Source organism: Chaetodon trifascialis, chromosome 2 (assembly GCF_039877785.1).
Source record: "Chaetodon trifascialis isolate fChaTrf1 chromosome 2, fChaTrf1.hap1, whole genome shotgun sequence".
Classification (NCBI taxonomy): domain Eukaryota; kingdom Metazoa; phylum Chordata; class Actinopteri; order Chaetodontiformes; family Chaetodontidae; genus Chaetodon; species Chaetodon trifascialis.
Window position 1 is genome coordinate 24,734,950 of NC_092057.1, and position 21,414 is coordinate 24,756,363.

At 42.4% G+C, this 21,414-nt stretch overlaps 1 protein-coding gene across 1 annotated transcript; it reads left to right on the plus strand.

The window, feature by feature from the left end:
- The first annotated feature begins 645 nt into the window (after positions 1-645).
- Positions 646-11,223, plus strand: LOC139337431 (von Willebrand factor A domain-containing protein 7-like). The gene is made up of 18 exons (XM_070971988.1): positions 646-828; positions 1,469-1,605; positions 1,717-1,861; positions 2,073-2,166; positions 2,355-2,483; positions 4,505-4,691; positions 4,777-4,946; positions 5,207-5,319; positions 5,419-5,535; positions 5,629-5,802; positions 5,932-6,064; positions 6,191-6,343; positions 6,571-6,663; positions 8,616-8,887; positions 9,067-9,200; positions 10,367-10,526; positions 10,699-10,995; positions 11,140-11,223. Exons 1-18 carry the CDS (start codon positions 646-648, stop codon positions 11,221-11,223), a joined length of 2,775 nt encoding a protein of 924 aa, XP_070828089.1.
- The last annotated feature ends 10,191 nt before the right edge of the window (positions 11,224-21,414 follow it).

A 21,414-nucleotide genomic window follows, 5' to 3' on the forward strand; every position in this document is an offset into this window, starting at 1 on the left:
CGATCTTTTTACAAATGAGTGTTAAAAGATGTCTTCTTTTTCCAGTTATAGTTTTCCAATAAATTCCAGCAATTTCCAATGTTGTAAACTATTATTTATACATTTACTTTATTGTATATAGGTTATATATATTCATATTTAAAATATTTCTAGACAATTTATTTTCTTTTCCACCTTATTTAATGTTTTATTTGATAAAATACATCAGATTGTTGTAATCACATTTGACACAATCACAGAGAAATCAGTGTGAGCAGCAAATGAAGGACAAAGCAAAAAGTGCAATAATTCTTTTACTGGGGAGTGGCCCATGAGAACATCAAATGTGTATTAGATGTGTGTCTTTGCCAGTGAACACCTCAGTACGTTCAGTACAGTGAGCAACTTGAAATTCTTACTCTCTGTGAAAAACACCAGGATAATTGAAAGAACGCCACAGACAATCAGAAAATCAGAACAACACATGGTGTTCGTAACATGTTGGTCTCTCTCACCTTTGCATAGTTATTCTGGATTAGGCTGATAAAAAATCTCATGAATGGCTCAGGATTTACAATCTCTGATTCAAATAAACTAATCTAAACTTCAACAAATTCTAATCTGATAACTATTACTTAAACATGTTTCTCTTCCTGTAGACTGATCATGACTTCAGTGCTGAGCGTAGCACTGCTGGGTTTGGCCCTATCAGGGCCCACCGTGGCCTTTGTTCCCATCGGGGGTGGGGCATCCACCCACATCAGCATTACAGGGACAGCTCTATTGCAAAAAGTGACAGAGACATGTCGGGCGGTGGCTGAGGCCGCTGGTCATGAGTTCAAACCCACGGTAGGATGGAGGATAAAAAATGTTCAAGACGGCACAAACATAGTCACACCCAGCATGCAGAAACACAATAATAATACTCACACATTCACCCTGATTTCAACACATCTGCATTTAAATTCAGCCTGGATATAAACATGAAACATAAAACACGAAAATCATCAATCTACTTTTGCATTGAAACAATATGGAAGCTTATGGTGAGGAAAGTAGTAGAGGATTATGGGAGTTTGAACTCTCCTGAGGAAGCAGAGTTTGGGCTTTTGCTTTTCATCAAAACAGATTTAATGGAGCTCAGGACTCACCCTGAGAACGAGTGTGTAACTCCAGATGATTTTACTGTTAAACTTGGAATCTGTGAGCTTCCAGTCTGATGTTTAGAAAAACAGAATATTGATTAATTATCCTGGTCAATCCTGTCACATGCTGGGAGATTCAAGTAATTAATTAAGTTGATTGTGCTGTGCCGATTATGTGTACAATTACATAGAGCTCCTCTCAAATCAGAAAATGTAGATGAAAGACACTAATCATTCCTACGGCTGCGTGATGTTATGTTGTTGATAAGAGGTGGTCTGAGGTTTGCATGTTTCCGTAGTTCCAGTAACATGGAGTGGTAAGAGCCTTTGACCTCTGGCTACAGGGCTCGTCTCCTGAGGAGCTGGTGCAGGCCTGTCTGGGCCCCACAGCAACAGGAGAAGTGTCTGGTGCCAAATTTCACTCTGCTCTTCAACAAGTCTACAACCAGAATGGGCTGGTAGACCGTGACTTTGTTAACAGGTAGGAGAGGGTTCAAAACAATAACAAATCAAATCAAATAAAGAGACGGTGTGTGTTACTGAGCTTGAAGTATTTGCTTTAACATTTCCTACTTGTGAAAATATTTTTCAGTGCTCCACACCACTTCAGCTCAGAAGCCTTTCTGAAAGGACGTGCCCTAATCACGGAGGGCATGGTGGCCATTAAGGCTAACATTCGCAAGGAGAACTTCCAGGCTGCCAGGGAAACACTGGGCAGAGTCCTTCATACACTACAGGTGAGAGACCCAATGAAACAGCTGGGCAGAGATGAGGAGGCATATGCTGAATGAAAGTATGAAAAGGTTGGAGGAGGCGGAATGAGCAGGAAATGAGATTGAAAGGAAGAAGGGCTGGAAAGTTCACTTTATCTTGTGTACTGAATGTGAAATCATATCTGTCTGTATGCATAAAAGTTCATTGAATGCGTGTGTTTCCATTCACTGTCAGGACTTCTACAGCCACAGTAACTGGGTGGAGCTGGGATACACAGAGCCATACATTAACCTCATACGCCCAGAACTTCCACTGGACAACCTGGCAGGTGTGTCTGTGTTATTGCTAGTACTTGTTTGTGATTGGTAGATGTGCAATCATTTTCAGATATAACCTCCGACATAGCACCCCTATCACTGTTCTAACATCTACCATACAACAGAAGTCAGCCTAATGGAACAAAGTGATGTTTACTAGCTTTGGTTTGGAGTTCAGCGTCTTTAACTCATTGTGTAGATGCCGACGCTGCCACCTGCAGCGACTGTGCCAGTGGAACATGCCCCAATTCCATCCTCTCCAACATCCTAAATGAGAAGAAACTCACATCAGGCTACATAGGAATCTTCTCAGCAGCCAAGCCTAAAGGTAAGCCATCAGTGACAATCATATCTCCAGAACATATTCAAGTATGTATGGGCCACATTCATTCACAGTCACAAGGTGCAGGACTGGCTGAGAGGCCAGTTGCTACCACTGGAGCCTGTGCATTGTCTTTAAAATGCCCTCACAGAGGAAATGAACTTCCACAGCTAGTCAAGATATGTAAACATTTATATAGTATGAGACCATTATGACTTAGATACATGACTTGACAAACACATGATGATAAAATCAGCTGCATATCTGGCTCAAAGGATATTGATGCAAAATTCAAATTCCTGTGGTTGATAATTCTTCTGCCCTCTGGAATCATCCCAATCACCTTTGCTCATGATTGGCTACATCCAAACAGCCTGATCAACTGTTGGTTATTATCGCACCTCCACTGTCATGAGTAACAATTGACCAGCTCCCACTGTTATTACCCCTCACAACAATTAGGAGATATGTTCTCATATGCTCCACAAAATGAGTTGTGTTGACACACTGCATAGGCAACGAAGTCACGATCTGAAATGTGACGAATGTCAAAACTGCTGATCATTATCACAGGACCTTGCGAAAAGTCCCAGTTTGTGAAAATTGCCTTGATTCCATCAATTCCTGCTTGCCCCAAATCCCAACTGATAAAGTTAGTGCTTTTGAATATCTGATCCCTGTCTAAGAGTTTTTATACTAATGATATTATCTCTCATATCCTTATTTTTCTATTTTTCTCTAATTTTGGCTTTCCTCAACTGCTTCTGCCATACTATCAGAATTATCTCCTCCAAATGATAGTTTCCTGTACTCATACAGACGAGATAAAAAAGGGAGAGGAGTTGCTAGTATCTTTACTTGCTCCAAATGTAGTTTTGGAGACTTTTTAAGCTTCTAACATTTGTCTGTTATTTAATTAAAGCGGGGCTAAGAGGCACTGGAGCAAAAGTAAATTACATGTCCACTGAGACATCTAAAGTTTCACATGACAATTTACAGTAATGCTGTCAGAAAAAAAGACAAGTCTATTTCTCAATGGTCGTTTCTGACACAAACACAAAGTCCTCTTCTCCGAAATCAATCCCTCTGAATCCATCTCTGGCTTTCAGTTTAAGCGATCAAGTCTCAGCTTTCAAATGTCAGGAATTTGCTTTATTGCTTAAATAAAAAATAGAAACCATTAGATCCAGTATTAGAAACAGAGATTCATCATATCTTTCTGATCTAGCAGATCTACCATTCTTTAGTATGACAAGAGATGATGAAATTGGTACCACTATCAACAAAATGAAGTCATCCACATGTGCTCTAGATGCCTTTGCTAACAAACTGTTTAAATCCAGCTTCCAGCGCCTTTCTCATGAGACAACAAGAATAATCAACATGTGTCTGCAACAAAGTGCTTTCCTTCTGCTTTTAGAATAGCTTTTAAAAAACCTCGGCTTAAGAAGTCCAATCTGGACATTAGACACCTTGCTAATTACAGGCCTATCTCAAATCGTCCTTTTATCAATCAACTTCTTGAGAAGACTGTATTTGATCAACAACATGATCTTAGAACAGCTGACTCTGAATTTAAAACAAAAATAAAGGCTTAATTTTTTTCATTTGTCTTTTAATGGTGGTTAACTTTGCTTATATCATTGTTAAGGTTTTATTGTATTCTGATCAAACTGTTTTTATTGTTATTTTTGTTACTTTTTCATCTGATCTTGTTTTGTCATCTTTGCATGAAAGGTGCTGTATAAAGTTATTCTAATAATGAAAATTTTGATATTAATTTTTTTTGTTCTCAAGATTAGAAGATCAGTGCCAATGAAAAAGTATTCAAATCTAGGTGCAATGCTCATATGCGTATTTGAAAACATGATTATTCTACCTGGGGTACAAGACAAACATGATCAGTTCTGCAAGGTAATTCAGTCGACCCAGAAAAGCACACTTGGGTACATATTAGGCACAAGTCCACTTTCAGTAATTATTTGAACCAAGTCCCAGTTTGACATGTCCCTTCTGTGCTGCACCAGGTAAATGCAGCCATGGGGGTGCAGCTGACTTGAGTAGCACAGTAGATCCTCGCGGAGGCATAAGCAAAGACGAGCGTCGCCCAGACAACATGGCTCTCCACGATGCTGCTGTGAGGGCAGCCACAACTGCCAGCCTGCAGCTGCTGGATGACATCCGTTTAGCTGCCGGGAACAATGCCTTTCTGAGGTATGTCATTCAGATATGAAAAATGTGAAAACGCGATTTGATTTACCTGACCTTGAAATGCTCACTCTTGCTTTCTTTTTCACAGAATGTTGGGGATTGCCCGCTCCTCTGTGGTGTGCTTTGTTATTGACACCACTGGCAGCATGTCAGATGACATTGATGAAGCCAGGGCGGTTGTTTACAAAATCATTGACAGCAAAAAAGGGACGCAGGATGAGCCATCCGAGTACATTCTGGTGCCCTTCAATGACCCCGGTATGAACCTTGTTGTTAATGTTTAGGAAACCTTTAGTGCTGTTAGACCCCTGGTGTGTAATAATGCCATTGACTGTTATATACAGTATAGTCGAATACTAGTTACAGTACACGTGAGTGTATGATCTCATGTAAAATAGATTTAGTGTGGTGAAAGCATTAAATCACAGTGGTTCTGTGAGATGAAAAGTGATTTACAGAGAGGTACATTTAGTTCATAATATGTGACACCAAGCCCCTTCTCTGTGCTTTATGTGTAGATTTTGGACCGATGATCAGGACAACAGACCCTGATAAGATGAAAAGAGAAATCTCTAAACTCACAGCGACAGGAGGTGGTGATGCCCCTGAGATGTGCCTGTCAGGACTTCAGGTGCTAAAACTATGATGTGTTGTGGATATTTTTATGGTTCCCTTAAAGACTGTGGTGATCAAGAATTAACTGATTCAGTTCATTATTTCATTCCTCCAGTTGGCTCTCACTGGTGCCCCTGCCTCCTCCCACATTTATGTTTTCACTGATGCTACAGCCAAAGACATTGCCCTCAAGGACACGATTGTTGCTCTCATCAGGAGCACCGGGTCAACGGTAAATACTGACCGACACCAGTGCCCAGCTTATTTAAGTGAAGTCATCTTGAAAGGCTGGGGGTATAATCTCCACATTAAATGATTCCCACAGGTGTCATTCTTCATGACTGGGATCTTTAGTAGGCGTCGCCGGTCCCTCAGAGCTTCTTCCTTTGAAGACTACAAGGACCTGGCTTTGGCCTCTGGAGGCCAGGCCATCCAGGTGTCTAAGAAACAGTTGCCTGAGGCCACAGATGTCATCCTTGACACGTCCACTTCAGCTCTAGTAAGACTATGCAGTTCTAATAGCACATTCTGTACTATCTGAACCATGTACCAGGCCTTTCGTGGTTGGACCAGTTTCATTAACAAAGACGTAAATAATCCATTTTGCTCCTCTTGTCGGCCCAATCAGGTGACAGTTCTTCAGCGTGCAAGGAATGTTGGGAAGCAGGAGATATTCCCCTTCATATTAGATGAATCTCTGAAAAATATCACTATCTACATCACAGGAAAATCCATTACTTTCACACTGATTAACCCTGCAGGTGAGACATTGTTCCACCGGTTCAAGTCGATGTAAATGTTTGTGACTTGTTAAGTGTCCCCTTTTCTTGCAGAGAATGCCATTTGATACATATTTATGACTAATGACGCATGCTACCAAAATCCAGGCGTGAGCCAGAGTCACAGCGAGACCAGTGGTAAACTGGGGACCATACAGACAGTGGGCAACCTGATAAGGATTCATCTCAATGCTGACAAGCAGACAGGAACTTGGACGATAGACATAAAGTCCAACCAACCGTACACACTTAAAATCACAGGTCAGAAACAATGTTGAAATTGTGTCTTTTTGCGTATACACTTAATTTGCAGCTTAAGTATAAGGCTACATCTAGCAGCTGGTTAGCATTGCATAGCCAGGCTTTCTTCAGTGGTAGTCACTGTGAGGTAGCAAGAAACCCAGCGAAGACCAGTAAACCATGTAAATTAATTCTGTAACTATTGTCCAAGGAATGTGTATATGTATTAATTTCAACTGTGTTTCCAGGCCAGAGTACAATTACCTTTATCTATGACTTTGTGGAAAGCTTTGCGGGACCTCATCCAGGTTATGCAGTTCTCAGTGGGCGTCCAAAAGCAGGTACAGTAAATCACTAAAGCAAGTTTCGCAATGTTAGCACCTCACTGTGCATTATACAAACACAAAGCGATTGTGCATAATCGTCAATTAAATTACAGGATCTTTGGGATAGAATTACATTTATGGACATTTACTTCAATCATAGAGCAAGAGTTGACAATATTTTAAGCATCATAAACTGTTTTTCATTAACCTAGCTCAGCTCACAACACCTTGCACTTGATTACATTTAAATTCTCAATCATTGTTGTTCCTATGGTTTCATTACATTTCTTGGTTATAACAGCAACTTAAATATCAATCATTGTTAGAACTTATAATAAAAGCTCATGTTTATTACGTTACCATACTGGGACTGGGTCCTTTTACTCACAGTTCTTATGAGTGAATCTCGTCCTCGTCGACATATCCTTCAAGGGTTATGCTCAGTTACTGAACACATATATCACAGTCACCTCTGTGAAGACTGGAACTCCTTCTCTTTGGTGAGGCATTTGATGGTAGCAAAGATGATGATGATGCTACTCGCAGGTGGTTTTCCAGGTTTGGGCCAGTCAGTCTTGAGCAGAACTGAGTCACTTTTGAAAAGAACTGCTGGGCTGTTGCTTTGCAGCTCATTGCTTTCATGCTGTAAGTTGTCAGGTACATAAGCTGGTTCCACCATAACAGCATAGCAAATATGTTCAGTTCCTTTTGTTTTCTTTTCATGTCCTGAAACCTCTTATCACATGGCTGAAGGAGTTTTCACACTCAGCAGCATATTCAGATGTCATAACATGCAGAGTAGGAAAATGCAGTGTTTCCTCTTTCCAACTGCACTAGCAACAGCTTTAATTCCACTTCAAATGATTTCACATTTGAAAGCAGAGAGCTGAGAAGCTGCTGGAGCTTGAGATTCAGCTCTGAGCGGTACTTAGTTATGTCCAACATCAAGGCCAAATCACACACACACTTGCTATCACTGAGTTTCCCACACCAGGTTTTCGCTTCATCTCTACGAATAATTTTTTTTCTATCTCTGAATTGCTTAACTGTATTTATGACTTGCCATATGGGCTGGATCAAACGGTCATGCCAGCCATATATGGCCCAAAGACTGGAAGTTCCACACCCCAAATCAAGAGTTGAAATATAATAAAGCCATGGAAGCTACCTTGTAATTGACCTCTCCAACTGTTGGAAATAACCAAGAGAAAATGAAAATTTAACAGACACAAATGGCTAAATTCTTGTTTCATAATTGTCTAGCTCAGGCAGACAGAGAGATAAAATTTTAAGCTGTCATGATTAATATTTTCATATGAACTATGGACCCCATGATTACTTGTATGTAAAGGTATGTAAAACACACTGATAAACCAACTGTACTCTGTCCATTACCAAACAGCAGACAGAGAAGGCTGGTGAACATATCAGAGCATTTAGCAAGCTAAGAACTGGATGGACTTTGGCCATGTGTTCATAGTCATATTTCTGGAATGTTGCTCCATGTCTGCTGGCTGTGTAACGTAGCAAATGCTTGTTAAAAAGTTTGCTTTAACACCTTTTGAATATGATCATATGTCAGTGATGTAATTGCCACCTGTTTCCACTGCAAGTGGCTAAACATATCAGTTAATGCAGGTTTAACTTTACTGTAAGTTTAAGAATCATACTAAAATGTTAGCATCCAGAACTAGTTCACATTTTGTAAATGCAAATACATGCCTGAAAGCCAACTTTCCTCAGGCCTGAAAGACCTCCTGTGAAGTAAACAAAAATAATCAGTATTTAGTTGTATGGCCCAGTCAAGCACTTTTGCTTATGGTAAGGTTGAGCAAATCAAGCACCCCTCCACCACCTATTCCAAAAACTACCCAGTGTTTACTGTTTAATCAATCACTTTTAGCCATGAAAATAAATCTTCTTCTTCCCCTACCTTGCTTCCCCATTTCTCTCTACTGGAAACCCAGGTCAGCCAGCCACCATGATGTTCTCAGTGCTTGGTAGGAAAGGTCCGTCTTCCGTAGCTGTTGGAGATGTTGGCCTGGTGTCTGTATCTGGTCCTGAGACTTTTAGCAACAGCACAAAAACTGACATGGGCAATGGAGACATCTTGGTGACTGTTGATGCAGTCCCTGAGGGGGAGTTTGTAGTCATTCTGACAGGAACTGACAAAGTGTCAAACAGCAACTTTCAGAGGCAATCTACCACCCAGATGTCCGTCTCCAAAGTGATAATCCAGGTTTGTCTCTTCTTCTTCTTTTCTTCCTTTTTACATCCTGTGTTCCCATTCAGTATAGTTTTATTCAAGGTAAAATAAAAGAAATATTTACTCTTTTGGGGCCTGTTTTGAACTTTCTATGAGAAGAACTGTTCTTTATCTGCTTTGTTCCCTTCTTTGTCTTTTCCATTTCCCTCTAGGCCGTGGTAGACAGCAGTTTGGAGCCAGGAAAAGCCTTCAAGCTCCCCTTCAGTGTCATGACCCAGGGTTCTGGTGGTCAATACTCCATTGATGCCAGAAATGACAAAGACTTTCCCATGTCCTACCCAAACAAGTAAGGAAAAGCAGCTGCAAATATTTCCTTTGTTAAATATCCTTATCCATACTGATACATCTCCAAAAAAACACCTTATTCCCACTGACTGAAGCTTAGGGCAAAGATACATCTGGGTGGAGTAACATGCAATGCCACACACCTGTTAAAAGTTAGGGTCAGGCTTAAGGTGCCAGTATGCAACTATATAACTTCTTGGACAATCAAATAACTTCAGAAACCCCCTTCCCTCACAACTTTCGGACGTCAGATTGGGGGGGTTGCGCTCGAGCTCATTATGTAACTTTTGGACATTGAACATCTGGCATTCACACCCACTTCATGCCATGATTGGTCAGCTGTGTGGATGTGAGAAAGCTGGGTCTGCCATTGTCCCCAAACAATATCACATCTCCTCCCTCTCTAGTGCTTTTTTACACGGCCTTTGAAAATGGCCATTCTGAACAGCCATACACACTTTTGCCTTCCAACATTCATAGACGACACATCATATAGTTCTAGTACTAGTTCTTTACTTGCCCCATTGGTAAGAACCACCTGCACACCACAACCAGCATTAGCAGATCTTACTGATGGTGAGTAGCTCAGTTAGAGCCTGAGACCTGCTCAATAATCATAACAGTAGCCCAGGGATGTTTTGGCCTGTTTGACATTATATCCTATGTGTATGTATGTACAGTATGTATTTATGCACCATGAAATTTGGTACAGTTGGTAATCGCAATGACTTCAGTGATCCTCCTGAGTCTTCCAGTTGCAGTTGAAGTTGAAGTTTTCATTTATCAATTGAAATATCTCACCATCTACTTGGTGATACAAAAATGTGGTATACACAATCATAGTTCCCAGATACTGATTCCTCCAAAAGTGCCACCATGATGTTGACATTTGTGGCTTTGAGTGAGGCTGGATGAATTTCTATGAATTTCGATACACATATTTCTGTACCCCAAAGAAGAGATTGTAATGACAGGTGATCCCTTCACTTTATATCTAGCACCATCACAAATTTCATTTTGTCCGATACTTTGGTTTATGACTACATACTTGCAAAACTAATGGCACTGATGGTACTCTGTGTTTTCTTATGAGCAAATATCAGCATAGATGATGAACAGTAACAGTTCCTATAATCATAAAATGTATTTTCTTACTTCTCCTGCCAGGCTCATCTTGACAGCTGGACAATATACTAATGCTAATTTGACTATTACACCACCTGCCAGCACACTGTCAGGCACTGATGTCACTCTGACTATGGAAGTCAAGTCGCCCAGTGGTGTTGACTCCAATTACGCCGTTTTGAGATTCGCTGTTGTTACCAAGGTAACCAGACATATTCTGGACTACACTGTTGAAAGGTGTGAAATAAATAATTCAGAAGTTTACAATCATTGCTATTATTGCTGAAGTTCTTCAGTAACCTACAGATCTAAATTGCCATTTGCTGTGATTCATGCCTACATTTCTCACTTTCATTTTCCTGCTCTCTGTCTAGATTACAGATTTTGTGCAGCCCTTGTGTGAAGTGGTTAGTGTGCTAGCTGATGATTGCCCTCGAGATATGTCTCAGTGTGGACTTTTCCAGTGGGAGCTCTCGGCCAACCTTACTGATGGAAACGGCACCGGGATAGAGAGTGTTTCCCTGTATCAGGGCAATGGAACACTCTCATACACCTCTTTGACTGCTCCTGTCATTCAGGCAAAATACACAGGCTCCTGCTGCTCACAGGTCATTGAGTTGGTAGCTGTAGATAAAGTTGGCAATGTGGGCAAGTGCTATCATTCCATTGAGCCTCCTGCTGGCCCTTCTGCTAGCCCTTCTGCTGGCTCTTCTACTGGTCCTTCTGCTAGCCCTTCTGCTGGCTCTTCTACTGGTCCTTCTGCTAGCCCTTCTGCTGGCTCTTCTACTGGTACTTCTGCTAGCCCTTCTGCTGACCCTTCTGCTGGCCCTCCTGCTTTGACCCTCTCTCTGCCACTGTGGTTGTGCCTGCTGGTATCGACCTTTGTAACAAGGCTTTGAAGGGCTATGTTTGGGTTGCTCAGATATCCTGCTTAAATAAAATGTGAGCACTGATTAAGCAATGGACGATGAATTTGAACTGAAGTTGTCAGATAAAACGACAATGATGGGAAAAAAATAATCATTCAGTTGAACTACACTGCTGAGTTTTCTTTCTCGCCTTGTCTGTGGCAGCAGAGAACCATTTTCAACCCATTAAAACGCAGTAACATGCCTGTAACATTTTTTTTGTGAGGTGCTGGAACAGATCAGAGCATAAACTGAGCATGAAACAAGATATTTTCATTTTAAATCACATTCAACATTAAAAAAATACGAGTGTACAGTGATTTCTGTTCTATGGACACATTTTACATTTTTGTGTAACAAAAACATTCTTTGTCCAAAGTGTAACCGATGTCTGTTTTTTTTCTTGTTTGATATTTGAGCAAGAATGAGGTTCTCCATCTTCAGTTGTAGGAAGCAGAGTTGATGGGTTAAGGACAGTACAACGTTTTAAAATCACATGCGACATTGTTAGTAGAACATTTTGCCAGTGCAGTAGTCTTGCTGGTGTTAGGTGAACAGAACATGCACAACAAGAGGACACATAGCAACAATGTCAGCTGTGGCCATACAGCCCTCAGGCACGCTATCATAGCCCTTTCTGTTGTGGAAAGTCGTTTTGAATAATAACCTATTGGACGCTGTTTGTCACCATGGGACTGTGTCAGGATTGCTGGCATAAAACCATCACGTTCAGACACAAAGAAATTGTAAGGAATGGTAGGATTTGGGAGTCCTAAACAAGGTGAACTAGATAAAGCTTGCTTTAACTCAGTGAAAGCTGTCTCTGCCTCAGGAGCCCAAGTCAAAAAATCAGTCATGGTCAAAAAGTCAGTCATGGTCAAATGTTTTCCCCCATGTGTGATGTCATACGGGGGTTGGGAGATCTCCGCAAAATCACGAATCCATGGATGGCAATAGCCTGCTAAACCCAAAAAAGACATCATCTGCTTCTTTGTTTGTGGTTTTGGAACATCCAAGATGGCCTGGATGTGGTCCGGACCTAATTTGCAACCCTCCGGAGTGATAATATGGCCAAGATAACGCACTGATTGCGCAACAAGCTGCAGCTTGTCTTTTGAAACTTTGTGACCGTTTTCTGCCAGAAAACAAAGCAATGCCACTGTGTCAGCCTGACAATTTTCTCGTGTAGAAGAACACACTAGAAGATCATGAAAATACTGAATAAGTGCACTGCCACACACTGGTTGCCAATGCGACAGGTTTTCAGCTACAGTCGCCAGAAACAAAGTGGGGCTGGAAGCAAAACCTTGTGTAACACTTACAATTGAAAGTGAAAACAAACCAGAATTATGAGTCAGGGTGCACAGGAATGCTGAAATATGCATTCGCTAAATCAATAACTGTAGGTCAACAGGAGTTTGCCAGAACCTGTGCCATTAGTGTTACAAGATTAGATACAATTGGGGCTGGATGTTGAACAGCTTCATTTACTATCCTGAGGTGTTGGATTGGTCTCCAACCCCCATTTGGTTTCTTTACAGGCAACGTGGGGGTGTTACATGGTGAATTAGGGCTTTCCACAATGGCACTTTCATTTATGAATGACAGGAGTAATGTTTGTCACATTAACAGAATCAATTTAGGTGGTGTCTTCTAATGTTAATTGTACACATTGGTGGTGTATGACAACTAGTTCATCAATGTTGTCATGAGTGTCGGGGTGTGTGTGAATGTGTGTGTCTGCTGCTCAGTGCTCTGACCTGCCTCCGCTGTCTCCTATGGCTGTGTCCCTGGGAGTCCTGGAGAATGAACATAGTCCTTTAGGTGGTGAATGTGTCCAGGAGCTGGTCTGTTGGAAAGTCGGGGTTGCATAATTCTGTGAGATGTGCCCATCGCCTTCACATCTGTAGCATCTCAACTTGCCAGCTGTCTTGGACCTGCTGGCTGTGGGCCCAGTCTTCTTTTCCCTCTGCCTTTCTGGTGAGATCATTTTCTTTGCCCAAGATGTTGTGAGCCCCCCTATAGTCTTTTGCGGATCAGGTAGCTCCTCAGCAATCTCCTTCAGTTCATCTGGATGCCATGGCCTGTACACAGGCACCTCTGGATCCCAATGTGCATGTGCCTCGTCACCCGTTGGTCGTGGCTGGGGGTTGGGAAACACCATCATAGGCATCTGGGTTGCCCCTTTGACTTTGCAACCAGTAGTCAAAAGATGCTCCTGTAGACAGAGACTTCTTGGGAGAAGCAAGGTTAGTCTGCTGGGGTTTTTTTTGGAGTCAAAGAGAGAGCAGACAGGTCAGGGTACAATGCTTTTTCTTCCTCCTCCCCTTCAGTCTTTCTGGTGGCTTTTAGCTGCAGGGGTGGCTACCTGCTGAGAAGTTGTTCCTTGAGAAGGAGGGACTGCAGGCCTGGAGACAACATATGGAGGCAGAGCCATTTCCCCATTTCTTGCCCTACATTTTTTCTCCCTTCTTTCACACATACTCTCTTCTTTCATTTCTTGTTTAACATCGATCCTGTTTCTGATTTCGCTTAGCTCATTTCTGCTTCTCTTTCCCACTTCTGATAAGCTTGCCAGTTCATCTTTTTCTTCCCTACTTTCTTTTTCCTGCATGTTTTCTGCTACCAGTATTCAATGCCTTCTTAAACAATCAGTACTCAATGCGCCTATCAATGGAACTACCCCCTCAGTGACGTGGTGCCAAAGTGGAACATCCTCAACCACATTTTTTTCCCCATTTTTCTGCCATTAATTTAGCAGGGCGTGTAACAGGGTCAGGTAATGGTTTTAATTTCCCCGTTTTGTTCCCCATTTTTCTACTGGAACAAATGTGCTTTAGACTTTCAATGGACTTCTCAGTCACACAAAATTCACAGTCACACTGATCTTCCCATACAAGTATGGTTGGATCTTATCAAACACTCATTGCCTTGGAGCAACTCATTAAGCCAGGTGGTTTGTATGACACAGTCCGAGCAACGAACCCCTTTAGTATGCATACATACTAGATAAGTCAAAACAAAAGAGTTTCTCTTTTTTTTTTTCCATTTCTTGTTCTTTTCTTTCAGTTTTACTTCTACCAATAATATGTTTGTTTGTTTTTTTGTTTGTTTTTTTGAGGGATAACCCTATTGGGAATCCAAACTTAGTTGTCCAGACGTCTAAATATTAAAAAAACAAAACAAAACCCAGATTAAAACCCCAATTTTTATTTCAATGCTCAGCAAATGATTTTTGCTGAATATTAGTACAGTATTGTACAATATATATTCCATTACATTAGCATCAACCGCTCCTATTTCAATCTCTAATTATATCTAGTAGAATTTCTGAATTTCTATAAGGATTATCTAGAACTCCCTACTATTTCTTAATAACACATAACATTCATAGACATAATGTTGTAGGCATATATATACACATATACGCATATATATGTGTGTTGTGAGGTTGCTTGTTGTTCCCATACGAGGAAGGAAGGAAGGAATGAAGGAAGGAAATGACGTCACAAGGGTTCGTAAGGTGTACGACTGTTAGCTTGTCGTGATGTTAGCTGTGCTGTTCGGATGTACTGATTGAGTGCCCGTGTAATAAAGCTGGATAAAGGGAAACCCAGGATCCATCATTCTTCGCATGACATGTGTATATATAATGAGCTCTTTCACGTGAATAACGATTTTCAACAGCCTCTTGCTGCACCGATAACCCACCACCCCCTATTTTCTGCTCATACAGTTTCAACACCACAAAGGAATTACTTGAAACCGGATTACACACTGCCCCGCGGGTCTTAAATAGACCCACACAGGAATTACCTGGGAACTTAAACTCAATACCGTAAAATACTTCCAAATCTACACAAGAATTTCATGGGAACTGACGGTTGCACCCACACGGGAATTACGCAACTCGTCTAAAGATTGATTCATAACACTGTACACACCTATTACAATAGATGGAGCGTCCACTGTCCGCCACCTGTGCCCGACCTTAGGCGGGATCCTGTCCTCCGTTTGTCGGAGCGGAACTTTCCCTGAGTCGTATGAGAATCCTGCCGGCAGTTGACCCTCAGTCCAGGCTCAGGCGTCGATCAGCAGAGCGTCCATCCCATCCTCGTCGCCAAATTGTAAGGGAAATTCTCCGTGTTGCTTGTTGAGAGTTGCTCATTCTCTGAAGAATTACAGACTCGGTGTGATGGATCAGATCACTTTAATACATGTAGCATGGAGGGAAGACTCATGCAGAGTGTTCTCTGCAGATCTGCACAATGTCTTGGCTTTTATACCTTACAACAAATGGTTGTCACAGCCACCTGGTAATGATAAATCTTTCCTTCAAAAACAATGACCATTTGGGGGAGTTCACTCATCCTGTTTCCCCGGGTTCATACTATACCATAAACTCCTCAGGTATAGTGAATCGCACCTTAAACTTCCCCCCAATCCTGTTTCCTTCATTGACTGTCCTTTGGTCCTCTTCCTCACCTCACTAAGCAAGGGCCACAAAGACTTTTACAATTCATAAACTGATTCCGAGGATTAGTAAGTCATCTAATTCCTACAATACCATGGTCACTTACGAAAGAAATAAATATGAAATCAATTATTAATACGTTAATGTTATTTTTTTCACCGTTAAAACTGTAAGTTTTTCACAAGAAGCGGCTGAGTGGACTATTTAACATCTCTCGTTGTGACGCGTTGCCAAGGTAACCGGGTCTGGCCACAGAACCTGCAGCTCGGTCGGCCGCAGCTGTTATATTAGGCCTAATCAGTGGAGGGAAGTGAGATGATTGCTTAACGTTATGTTACGTGATACAAAGTATCATTTCAGAGGGCAAGTGCACCTCTTACCGCTTGTGTGTGTCCTCTACTGTCTTGCCGTTGTGATAAATAAACTGTGAAACAACGTATGTTAATGTATGTTCTGAGTTTCTGTTGCCACGGTTAACTAGCGTTTGAGCCAGTGCAATAATTTAGAACAATCAGGATATTTGACCGGAACTTTTTTATAGCTGTCCACAACACTTTTTAACGGAATAAATATACATATGTATATATATTATTTATCCGATACCTGATCGGGACATAACGTCTGATCGATCGAATCTGCAGTCACGCGATCGGCCCGGATTTCCGATCACATGATCGGATCGGGACAACCCATCTATAGTTTCTATATTTAAAAACAAACAAACAAACAAAAAACAACCCAGAGCTGTTAAGGGTTCTTAAGTATTGTAATAAATTCTGTTGTACCGCTGTTTCTTTTTTTTTTTTTTTGTACAAAAGAGGCTGATAAATGACACTCACACCACAGATTGTAGAAACAAAATATTAGTTCCCCCCCCCCCCCCCCCCCGGGGTCTGAGCTGGAGGCGCCGTCCGATGCCCCAGGGAAGCAGCTGAGGGACGGAGCCTTCTGGCAGCTAGCGGCGGCGGACCGGCCCCGCAGAGAGAGTGGCACAAACTTCGTCTCTCTCTTTTATCAGTTCCGTCTTTCGCAGGTTCCTCACAACGCTCTCAATCACCCACAGGTGAGCCCACTCAACCCATCACGCTGCACTTCCCTTCACTGCCTAGCACGACACTGCCCCCTGTAAACAACCTCCACACTACACTACACTACACTATAATGGCATAAGGTATAAAGTATAATAGGTACACGTTCGAATTAACAACTGCTTAATAAAAGTAAAAAGTAGATGAAAACGTGAAAGTCAGGATCATCTTAAAGTGCTCTAATGCACTAATGTGATTGCAGCTACATACAATCACCACACTGCTGTGAACTTCAATTTGAAGTATTTGTAACATTCACCTAGATGTTAGGTTACTCTCACGGCAGAGAGAGAGTCACACTGGTGGCACTGTCCTCCACCATGCCTTCAGTGCCTGCTGCTCGAGGAAAAAAGGCGGCCTTTCTGTGTGGAGTTTGCATGTTCTCCCCGTGCTCACCTGGGGTATCCTCCATAAAAATACCCCCACTAAAAACATGCAAGAAGATCACCACCTGACCAATAGTGACAACAAGGAACTCTCTCCGCTTCCCGGGGGCCGGTCGGCTGGCAGCCCACCGCTCCTGGTCCGCCGCGGAGGAAGGATGGACCAAGGATGGGTTAAAGAATTAATTTCACATATGCATGCCGTGTGCAGTTTCCCCTCCCTAACTTTGCATGTTGTGTGTCACTAATAAAGGATTTCTTCTTCTTCTTCTAGTTTCCATGACGATACACTGCATCAGTATATATACTCACAAATTCCCACTCGCTGTGTAGTTAACATAACAGTGCTAATCTACCTTCAACTAGAACAGCAACATTCAAATATGGCTTATTGGGCAACTCTCAGTCTGTCATAGCAAAGTGTGAGCAGGAGAAAAGTGTGTTTTGCTTTGAGGTTACAAAAGTCTCTGTCACCATCTGGTGGTGAATGAGACTCAAAACACCTAAGGGCAATTTTTAAAGTCACCAATTAACCTAATTAGCATGTTTTTGGTCTGTGGGAGGAAGCCGGAGTACCTGGAGAGAACCCGTGCGTGCACGGGAAGAACATGCAAACTTCACACAGAAAGGCCCCGTCTGGGGATCGAACTGGCGACCTTCTGGCTGTGAGGCACCCGCACTACCTGCCTCAAACTGTCTGCAAACCATGCAACCATGACTAATTGTCATTGCATGAAAAAATGATACATGCAATCATCTATCCCAGAAAAACTGTACTATGCACATTATCGTCAAAAGTTAAGACACCGGCCCTGCAAAGCTGCAAAGCCCCCCCCCGCTACCCTCATTGATTTACTCATGCCTGCACACAGGAAGATGATAAATGGCGGAACAAGAGACAAGGGACAAGAGATTCCCAAAATCACTGATAACAATAGTAACATTGTTATTGATGATGTCTTTATCAAAACCAGGTGAAGTTTAAGAGAAACTTGTCATTTAATTATTTCTAATTTCTGTACATTTTTTTATCACTTCTATATAGTATAGTCAAACTGCTGTTTCTGCGTAGGTGACTGTAGAGCTTCACCGAAGTAGTTGGTACTTCAACAATGGTGGTTACTGGAGTAGTGGGGAAAGTATCAAGATCCGTTACTCATAAACTCATAAAACTCACAATAGTGCAATATAAAGATACTCTATTACAAGCAAAAGTCCACTTGGGGTCACTCGACTTTTCTCCTGGACTGTTGTAAGAAACTACGCCTCCTGGAATGCTGCAGTAAAGCACTTGCTTCCCTGTCCAGTTAGCTGGCTCAACCTGAGTACACTGTTTCTCAGAAGCTATATTAAAACTCAGTGCTTGACGACTGTTACTATTTTTCCAGTAATATAAATACAGAGGATCCAGTACTAATTTGTTTATATATGTGACTTGAGTCATCATACTGCTTTTAATAATCATGCTTTAATTTGATGTAACCTTTTTTTCTCTCCACGTGGTTGATAATATATTTCTGTGGAATAATAATGTTCATGTCTTCAATGAATATTCCACTATCCTGACTGATAAAGTACTGAAATTGCTGAGCTTTATCAGGAAAATGATTAATTGATGGGGTGGGGCTGAATCACGTTGTTTCCTTCCAGTAACCGGGTCAAACATTAATCTGTTACATCATATTATAACTTTATGCACGACACAATAAAATATGATGTGATTTCATCCATCCATCCCTCCACCCATCCATCCATCCATCCATCCATCCATCCATCCATCCATCCATCCATCCATCCATCCATCCATCCATCTTCTCCCACTTCATCCGGGGCGGGGTCGCGGGGGCAGCAGTCTGAGCAGGGACGCCCAAACTTCCCTCTCCCCGGACACTTCCTCTAGCTCTTCCGGGGGGATTCTGAGGCGTTCCCAGGCCAGTCGAGCGACATAGTCACTCCAGCATGTCCCGGGTCTTCTCTGGGGCCTCCTCCCAGTGGGGCACGCCTGGAACACCTCCCTAGGGAGGCGCCCACGTGTCCAGCTCCTCCCGGGTGACAGAGCTCCTCACCCTATCTCTAAGGCAGCGCCCTGGCACCATGCGGAGGAAACTCATTTCAGCCGCTTGTATCCGGGACCTCGTTCTTTCGGTCATGACCCGAAATTCATGACTATAGATTGACCGATAAATCAAGAACTTCGCCTTTCGGCTCAGCTCCTTCTTCACCACGACAGACCGATACAGTGACTGCATTACTGTTGCCGCTGAACCGATCCGCCTGTCAATCTCACGCTCCATCCTTCCCTCACTCCTGAACAGGATCCCAAGATACTTAAACTCCTCCACTTGAGGCAGGAACTCTCCCCCAACCTGGAGGGAGCAAACCACCTTTTTCCGGTCGAGAATCATGGCCTCGGACATGGAGGTGCTCACTCTCATCCCAGCTGCTTCACACTTGGCTGCGAACCGCCCCAGTGCAAAGCCAAAGACAAAATCTGCCAGCTCCCGAACCGAACCCCCCCCCCGGCCCCTGGCTGCGCCTAGAAATTCTGTCCATAAAGATAATGAACAGAACTGGTCACAAAGGGCAAAGCAGAGACAAAATCTGCCAGCTCCCGAACCGAACCCTCTCCGGCCCCTGGCTGAGCCTAGAAGTTCTGTCCATAAAAATAATGAACAGAACCTGTGACAAAGGGCAGCCCTGCTGGGGTCCAACATGCACCAGGAACAGGTCCGACTTACTACCGGCAATGCGCACCAAGCTCCTGCTCCGGTTGTACAGGGACTGTACAGCCCTCAACGGTGGGCCTCCAACCCCATACTCCCGGAGCACCTCCCACAGAATGACGTAGGGGACACGGTCGAATGCCTTCTCCAACTCCACAAAACACATGTGGACTGGTTGGGCAAACTCCCATGAACCCTCAAGCACCCTGTGGAGGGTATAGAGCTGGTCCAGTGTACCAATTAAACACCTGGTAGTTAAGATAAGGACACAACAACTCTAAGAAAATGTCAACTCAGGACAGTTAAGATCATAAAAATTGAAATCATGGACATCATGTCCTCCAGGCTAAAGAGTCTCCATCAGGCTTGTTATCAGCACACAGCCAGCATCTGGGATGGTATGTAGGTGGGGTGGGGGGGACATCAGCACACATGGCATGACTGCACATTTGTGAAGGCGCCATTAATGCTGAATCATATAAACAGGTTTTGGAGCTACATATGCTGCCAAGTAGACGATGTCTTCTTTGGGGAAGCCCTTCCTTTTTTTCAGCAAGACAATGCCAAACCACATTCTGCATGCATTCCAACAGCATGGCTCTGTAGAAAAAGAGTCTGAAGTGCTAAAGTGGCCTGCCTGCAGTCCTGGACTGTCACCCACTGAAAATGTTTGGAGTAGCTGAAATTGTACATCAAGCAAAAACTGCAAAGTGTTCCACTCTCAAAATGAAGGCAATCAGTCTCCTCAGTTGGTGCTAAACATGACCCTGTCCCAACTTTTTCCAAAGATTTTTCAAATACATTGCGCATCAACAACAGTTTCAACATTTGATATGTTGTCTTTGTGCTACTTTCAATTAAATATGGGGTTTCAGTGTTTTGCAAATCATCACAGTCTGCATCTATTTATGTTCCACACAGTGTCCCATCTTTTTGGGGAGTGGGGTTCTAATACAGTATTACTGTATTCAAAGTCTACACCTCTAACTTGACAGGTGAGAAGGATGTATCCAGTTATATCTTAACTTGCCCACCTTTGTTGGAACCTTCACAAGCAGTAAAAACTTTTTTACTCAGTGTGGTCATTTTGGGGATAAAGTAATAGAAAATTATCATAATCATGTGCCATTGCATTCAATTACAGTAACGTGGGTATGTTTCTTAAGATGTGACTTAAATTAAGAGTGTTTTCACTCCTTTACAGATTTTCATGGAGAAAACCCTTGCATTTAATCAGATGTTATCTGTATATGACTGATAATGACATGACACACCCAAACACACAGACATGAATGAATGAATGTTGAAGTCTCCACCCATCATACACAAAGTGCTGTATATATTCATGAGTAGAGGGGTGGTGATGTTGTTACATTTCTTTAAGAGTCATTGGAGTCATCCCAGCCAAGAAATTTCAAGGTATGATTGAATTTCAAATTTCAGTTTTGTTTATTTCAATGACACTGACAATAGTTTTTCCACATTGCTGAGGTGTTTGTAACAAAAAAATTCAA

Coding starts and splice junctions, on each gene's coding strand:
- LOC139337431 (XM_070971988.1), top strand. CDS start 646: ATGACTTCAGTGCTGAGCGTAGCACTGCTGGGTTTGGCCCTATCAGGG. Junction 2,167..2,354: donor TCCACTGGACAACCTGGCAG/GTGTGTCTGTGT, acceptor CTCATTGTGTAG/ATGCCGACGCTGCCACCTGC. Junction 6,065..6,190: donor CACACTGATTAACCCTGCAG/GTGAGACATTGT, acceptor ACCAAAATCCAG/GCGTGAGCCAGAGTCACAGC.